The 7,570-nt window shown below is 65.7% G+C and overlaps 1 protein-coding gene across 1 annotated transcript; it reads right to left on the bottom strand.

The window, feature by feature from the left end:
• Window positions 1-105: 105 nt before the first annotated feature.
• Window positions 106-7,103, bottom strand: ASPDH (aspartate dehydrogenase domain containing). Its single transcript, XM_074167116.1, has 7 exons — window positions 7,043-7,103; window positions 6,181-6,322; window positions 4,947-5,031; window positions 3,208-3,357; window positions 1,660-1,892; window positions 1,427-1,578; window positions 106-245 (listed from the first exon to the last, which is right to left on the bottom strand). Exons 1-7 carry the CDS (start codon window positions 7,101-7,103, stop codon window positions 208-210), a joined length of 861 nt encoding a protein of 286 aa, XP_074023217.1. The 3' UTR covers window positions 106-207.
• Between the last annotated feature and the right edge of the window lie 467 nt (window positions 7,104-7,570).

The raw sequence follows: 7,570 nt of genomic DNA, 5'->3' as shown, positions 1-7,570 counted from the left end.
TGGTGCCTTGCGCCACGCTACCACTATGTGGCCGTTGACCTTCCTCCCATCATGCATTGCGCACCCCCCACACACACACAGCCGCCATGATGAGGCCCAGCCGCTGCGGTGCCGGTGTCGCCGCCTTTAATGTCACCCCCCCGCTGTCCCCCCCCCGCCAACCCCGGGATGTGTCCCCCTCCCCGGGCTGTGGCGGGTCCGGCGGCCTCAGCAGAGCTGGACGCATCCGCCGTGTCCGTGGCAGGCTGGGGGGAGAGGGGATAGAGGGAGTGAGCAGGGAGGGGGGCGGGGGGTGTGGGGACATGGGGGTGGCAAGGGACATGGGGGGGAGGGGGGGATGGGGGGAGGACTTGGGGACATGGGGGGACGTGGGGACATATGGGGAGGATTGGGGACGTGGGGGGGCGTGGGGGATATGGGGGGTATGGGGACATGGGGGGGGCGTGAGGGCATGGGGGGCACTTGGGGACGTGGGGACATGTGACGTGGGGGGGGGACATGGGGGGACCCCGGACATGGACATGGTGTGGGGGGACGTGGGTGGCACCGGGGACATGGGGTATGGAAGGATATGGGGACACATGGGGGGGACACAGGCCGGGGGGGACATGAGGACATTGGAGGTGGGGGACATGGGGCCATATGGGGGGGGACAGGGAGGACATTGGGGGACAGGGGGACATATTGGGGACATGGAGACATATGGGGGACACTGGGGACGCATTGGGGGGCATGGGGACATATGGGGGACACTGGGGACGCATTGGGGGGCATGGGGACATATGGGGGGGGACAGGACATTGGGGACATGGGGACATATCAGGGACATGGGGCCGTATGGGGGGGACAAGGAGGACACTGGGGACATGGGGACATATGGAGGGGACATTGGGGACAGGGAGGACATATATGGGACAGGGGACATGGGGCCATGTGAGGGGCCATATGGAGGGGACATGGGGACATACTGGGGGGACACAGGACAGTGGGGACATGGAGGACACTGGGGGACATGGGGACATATGGGGGGGACAGAGGACATTGGGGACACGGGGACATATGGGGGGCCAGGGAGGACACTGGGGATGTGGGGACATATGGAGGGGACAGAGGGCATTGGGGACTGGGAGGACATTGAGGACATACTGGGGGACATTGGGGACATATGGGGGGACAGAGGACATTGGGGACATATGGAGGGGACAGGATATTGGGGACATATGGGGGGACAGGGAGGACATTGGGGACATGGGGCCGTGTGGAGGGAACAGGACATTGGGGACATGGGGACAGGTAGGACCCTGGGGACATGGAGTTCCCTCGGGGGACGGGGGGGTCTGGGGTGATGCAGAGAGGGGGGGGGCAATGGGGGCCAGGAGGGGACAGTTGGTGACAGTAAGGGGGGGGGGATGGCCCGTGTCCCCACCCCGCAGGCTGCTCCAGAAGGCATGGCGGGTGGCCCTGCCGGTGACAGCCCCCCGGGGGGCCGGGTTGCGGCGGGTGCTGGTGACACTCAGCGCCCGTCCCTCCTCCTCCAGGCTGGTCACCTCCACCTCCACGATGTGCCAGTCGGGGACGCTGCGGGGACACCGCGGGGTGGTGGGGACACCCTGGGGGGACACCGAGGTGGGGGGGTGGGGGTGGTGGCACGTCACCCACCTGGGGTCGGCCACCAAGCAGGCGCAGACGCCGTCGAAGCCCAGGCTGGGGGCGGCCACCGCGGCGGCCGCCATGGTGTTGACGTTGTTGGGGGCCAGGGGACAGAGGGGACGCAGGGGACCCTCGTAGAGGACGGCGCGGCCACCCCCGGCCACCGCCGCCACCAGCCGTTCCCGTAGCCACCCCTCCAGGCGGAAGCTCTGGGGGGCCTTCGTCATCGTCACCTTCAGAGACTTGGGGGTGGTGGGGGGGTGGTGATGATGTCACCCCAAGGTCAGGAACTGTCCCCAAACCCAAAGGTGTTCCCCAACCTTGGGCATTGTCCCCAACCTCAGACGCTGTCCCCAAACCCAGAGGTGGTCACCAGCCTCGGGCACTGTCCCTAAACCCCAGTGTGGTCCCCAACCTTGGCTGATGTCCCCAAACCCAGACATGGTCCCCAGCCTCCAATGTGGTCCCCACCATTGGACACTGTCCCCAACCCTGGACACTGTCCCCAAATCCAGATGTGGTCACCAAGGCCAGATACTGTCCCCAAACCCCAGCATGGTCCCCAAAGCCTGATGTTGTCACCAAGCCCATGCACTGTCCTCAACCTCTGATGTGGTCTCCAACCTTGGACACTGTCCCCAAAGCCTGATGTCACTGAGCCAGGTACTGTCCCCAACCCCAGATGTAGTCCCCAAGCCCGAGCTCTGTCCCCAACCTCTGATGTTGTCCCCAACCTTGGATGGCAGCCACAACCTCAGACACTGTCTCCAACCCCACGGTGTCCAACTCCTTGGTGTCCCCAAGCCCATGGTGTCCCCAACCCCAGAGCATCCCACTCCATGGTGTCCCCGGCTCTATGGCATTTCAACCTCACGGTGTCCCCAATGCCACGGTGACCCCAACCCCATGGCACCCAAACCCCCATGATGTCCTCAACCCAACAGTGTCCCACCCCTTGGTGTCCCCAACCCCATGACATTCAAAGCCCCATGGTGTCTCCAACCCTGCAATGTTCCCAACCCCAGAGTGTCCCACCCCTTGGTGTCCCCAACGCCCTGGTGATCCCAGCCCCATGGCACTCCAAGCCCCATGGTGTCCCCAACCCCACAGTGTCCCACCCCTTGGTGTCCCCAATGCCCTGGTGATCCCAGCCCCATGGCACTCCAAGCCCCATGGTGTCCCCAACCCCACAGTGTCCCACCCCTTGGTGTCCCCAATGCCCTGGTGATCCCAGCCCCATGGCACTCCAAGCCCCATGGTGTCCCCAGCCCCACAGTGTCCCACCCCTTGGTGTCCCCAATGCCCTGGTGATCCCAGCCCCATGGCACTCCAAGCCCCATGGTGTCCCCAACCCCACAGTGTCCCACCCCTTGGTGTCCCCAACCCCCTGGTGATCCCAGCCCTACGGCTCCCCAAGCCCCATGGTGTCCCCTTTCCCCCAGTGTCCCCATGTCCCTGGTGCCCCCAACCCCCTGGTGATCCTAGCCCCACGGCACCCCAAGCCCCATGGTGTCCCCTTTCCCCCGGTGTCCCGGGGTGTCCCCGCGGGTGGCTCACGGCCAGTGTCCCAGCGTCGTCCATGCGCCGAATGTCCTCGCAGCCCCACAGGGCGCCGCGGGGGACGTAGAGCGTGTGTCCCCCCCGCGCCGCCGCCCCCCGCAGCCGCCGCTCCGTCTCAGGGTCGGCCAGCGCCGTGGGGGACCCCAGCTGGGGACAGCGGCTCAGGCCACCACCCCCCGGCACGGCGTCCCCTGCCCCACTGTCCCCAACCTCCCCTCTGGCCCGTTCCCCACAGCCCCCATGTCCCCTCCCGACCGTCCCCGCTGTCCCCAACCTCCCCATGTCCCCATCCTCACTGTCCCTCACATCTCTCTTGTCCCCATCGTCCCCATTGTCCTGTCCCCAGCTGTCCCCAACCTCCCCTTGTCCCCATCCTCACTGTCCCCAACCTCCTCATTGTCCCCATGTCCCCATCCCCACTGTCCCCCACATCCCTCTTGTCCCCATTGTCCTGTCCCCAACCTCCCCACTGCCCTCATGTCCCCATCCCCGCTGTCCCCCACATCCCTTGTGTCCCCATTGTCCCCAATGTCCTGTCCCCAACTGTTCCCCACATCCCCACTGTCCCACAACCCCATCCTCACTGTCCCCAACATCCCAACCCCTTTGTCCCCAACCTCCTCATTGTCCCCATCCCCGCTGTCCCCCACATCCCCATTGTCCCCATTGTCCCCACTGTCCTGTCCCCAACTGTCCCCATCTTCCCCTTGTCCCCATGTCCCCACCACCCCATCCCTTCTATCCCCAACCTCCTCATTGTCCCCATGTCCCCATCCCTGCTGTCCCCCATGTCCCCCTTGTCCCCATGTCCCCATGTCCCCATCCCCGCTGTCCCCCACGTCCCTCTTGTCCCCATTGCCCCCACTGTCCCGTCCCCAACTGTCCCCAACCTCTCCACCACCCCCATGTCCCCATCCCCTCTGTCCCCAACCTCCCTGTTGTCCCCCTTGTCCCCATGTCCCCATCCCCACTGTCCCCCACGTCCCTCTTGTCCCCATTGTCCTGTCCCCAACCTCCTCATTGTCCCCATGTCCCCATCCCCTCTGTCCCCAACCTCCTCATTGTCCTCATTGTCCCCACTGTCCTGTCCCCAACTGTCCCCATCTTCCCCTTGTCCCCACCACCCCATCCCTTCTATCCCCAACCTCCTCATTGTCCCCATGTCCCCATCCCTGCTGTCCCCCACGTCCCTCTTGTCCCCATTGTCCCCAACATCCTGTTCCCACTGTCCCCAACCTCCCTGCTGTCCCTGGTGTCCCCATTGTCCCCAAGACGCCATTCCCTCTGAACCCAACCTCCCCTTGTCCCCCTTGTCCCCATGTCCCCATCCCTGCTGTCCCCCATGTCCCCATTGTCCCCATGTCCCCATCCCCGCTGTCCCCCACGTCCCTCTTGTCCCCATTGCCCCCACTGTCCTGTCCCCACTGTCCCCAACCTCCCTGCTGTCCCTGGTGTCCCCATCGTCCCCAAGACGCCATTCCCTCTGAACCCAACCTCCCCATGTCCCCTCCACCCCATCCCCACGTTCCCAACCTCCCCTTGTCCCCATGTCCCCACTCTCCTGTCCCCAACTGTCCCCAACCTCCCCACTGTCCCCAACTTCCCCAGTGTCCCCGACTTCCCACTGTCTCCACATCCCTGCTGCCACCGTCCCCACTGTCCCCAATTTCCCCTTGTCCCCACCACCCCATCCCCATGTCCCCACCCTCCCCGCTGTCCCCAGCCCGTGTCCCCACCATGAAGTCAGCGTGGGCCAGGATGTCCTCGCCGTGCTCCCGGGCCACGCAGGGATGTGCCACCTCCACCACCAGGTCCACCTCCCTGGGGACACGGGGTGGCACCGCGACATGGGGGACCCCAGGGACAAGGGGTGGCACCAGGGCATTGGGGACCTTGGGGACACGGGGTGGCACAGGGATTTTGGGGACCCTAGGGTACAGGGTGACACTGGGGCATGGGGGGACCCTGGGAACATGGGGTGGCACCAGGACATGGAGGACCCAGGGGACAAGGGGTGGCACTGGGACATGGGGGGACCCTGGGGACACCAGGGCATTGGGGACCTTGGGGACATGGGGTGGCACAGGGATTTTGGGGACCCTGGGGTACAGAGTGACACTGAGACATGGGGGACCCAGGGGACAAGGGGTGGCACCAGGGTGTGGGGGGACCCTGGGGACACGGGGTGACACCAGGGTGTGTGGGACCCAGGGGTGTTGGGGGCACCTTGGGGACATGAGTGTCTGGGGAGGTGACAGAGGGTGACAGGGTGGCATGGAGGGGGTGGAAACGGGGGTGACACAGGGGTCCCAGGGTGACTTTGGGGTGGCAGGTGATGCTGGGGGTGACACCGGGGCCCTGGGGGTGACATTGGGGGTCCCAGAGGTGACATGGGGGGGGGAAGGGGATCCTGGAGGTGACACTGGGGCCCTGGTGGTGACATTGGGGTGGTGGGTGATTCTGGGGGTGACACTGGGGTCCTGGGGTGACATTGGGGGTCCTGGGGGTGACATGGGGGGTGGCAGGTGATGCTGGGGGTGACATTGGGGGTCCTGGGGGTGACATTGGGGGTCCCAGAGGTGACATGGGGAGGGCAGAGGATCCTGGGGGTGACACTGGGGTCCCAGAGGTGACATTGGGGTGGTAGGTGATGCTGGGGGTGACACTGGGGTCCTGGGGTGACATTGGGGGGTCCCAGAGGTGACATGGGGGGTCCTGGGGGGTGGCAGGTGATGCTGGGGGTGACACCAGGGTCCTGGGGTGACACTGAGGCCCTGGGGGTGACATTGGGGGGGTCCCAGAGGTGACACGGGGGGGGGGAGGGGACCCTGGGGGTGACATGAGGGTCCTGGGGGTGACACGGGAGGGACCCCGATGGGTCCTGGGGTTCCATTGGACCCTGGGGGCTCTAGGGGAGGGGGGAGGGTGACCCGGGGGGAGGTGACAGGGGGACAGCGGGGTGTCACTCACGTCTGGGGGAGCAGGCTGAGGTCCCGCAGGCGCAGGGGGGGGGGCAGCCCCTCCAGCCGCCCCCCGTCCCGCGCCCAGACGAAGGCCAAGGTCAAGCCCAGGGGGGGGCCCCGGGCCAGCAGCTCCCCTGCCAGGAACTGCCCTGGGGGGGGACACACACAGAGTCCTGTCACCCCCCCTGTCCCCAGGAACACACCTGTGTGTCCCCCCCCCCGTCCCCCAGGAACTGCCCTGGGGGGGGACATCCCTGTCACCACCAATTCCCTCCCATTAACCCCCCCAGTGTCTTCCCAGTTGCCCCCATTGCCCCCCAATTACCCCCAATTGCCCCTGTTGCCCCACATCCCCAATTACCCCCCCATTTGCCCCCAATTACCCCCCAATTGCCCCACAGCCCCCCCTTACCTCTCCAATTATCCCTTCAATTACCCTAATTACCCCGGTTGCCCCCCCAAGTCCCTAATTACACCACTAATTACCCTCAAGTACCCTCCAATTGCCCCCCAGCCCCTCAATTCCCCCAGTTCCCTCCCCCAGTCCCTCCCAGTCTCCCCCATTGCCCCTCCCAGCCTCTCCCAGTCCCTCCCAGTGCCTCCAGTTCCCTCTCCCAGTCCTTCCCAGTCCCATCCCAGTCCCTCCCAGTCCCCCCAGTTCCCCTCCCAGTCCCTCCCAGTGCCTCCAGTTCCCTCTCCCAGTCCTTCCCAGTCCCTCCCAGTCCCTCCCAGTGCCTCCAGTTCCCTCTCCCAGTCCTTCCCAGTCCCTCCCAGTCTCTCCAGTTCCCTCTCCCAGTCCTTCCCAGTCCCTCCCAGTCTCTCCAGTGCCCCTCCCAGTCTCCCCCAGTCCCTCCCAGTGCCCCCAGTACCCAACTGGCCGTAGCCCAGGATCCCCACACGCCGACACCGCGGGGCCTCTGTCTGCGCCATGGCCTGGGGGGCGCGGGGGGGTCAAGGGGGCACTGAGGGCTGCCCCACACTCTGACCTCCAACTGCCCACCCTACCCCATAACTGCCCCCCTCGAACCCCATAACTGCCCCTCTGACCCCCAACTGCCCCCACTGCCCCCTAAACTGTCCCCCCCCAACTGCCCTCCCACCCCGTAAGTGCCCCCTTAGCCCCATGGATGCCCCCCCCCCCAATTACCCACCTCTGACCCTTAATTGCCCCCTAATTGTCTCCTTTGCCCCCTAACTCCACCCCTGAGCCTCATAATTGCCCCCCCGTCTGTAACTACCCCCCCAGCCCCCTCAACTGCCCCCCTAATTACCCTCCCGTCCCCTAATACCTCCAACTGCCCCTCACCCCCTAATTACCCCTCCCTCCCCACAATCCCCCCCCAAGCCCCAACTGCCCCCCTAATTACCCCTCCCTCCCCACAATCCCCCCCAGCCCC

Source organism: Numenius arquata, unplaced genomic scaffold (assembly GCF_964106895.1).
Source record: "Numenius arquata unplaced genomic scaffold, bNumArq3.hap1.1 HAP1_SCAFFOLD_1859, whole genome shotgun sequence".
Classification (NCBI taxonomy): domain Eukaryota; kingdom Metazoa; phylum Chordata; class Aves; order Charadriiformes; family Scolopacidae; genus Numenius; species Numenius arquata.
Note: the sequence above shows the minus strand (reverse complement) of the source record. Positions and strands in the feature narration are given on the sequence as shown.

Excerpts from the sequence above, each read along its gene's own strand:
- ASPDH (XM_074167116.1), bottom strand. The coding sequence starts at position 7,103 with ATGGCGCAGACAGAGGCCCCGCGGTGTCGGCGTGTGGGGATCCTGGGC. Across the intron at positions 1,893-3,207 it reads ACGACGCTGGGACACTGGCC|TCTCTGAAGGTGACGATGAC; the intron begins GTGAGCCACCCG and ends ACCACCCCCAAG. Across the intron at positions 1,579-1,659 it reads TGCTTGGTGGCCGACCCCAG|CGTCCCCGACTGGCACATCG; the intron begins GTGGGTGACGTG and ends GTGTCCCCGCAG.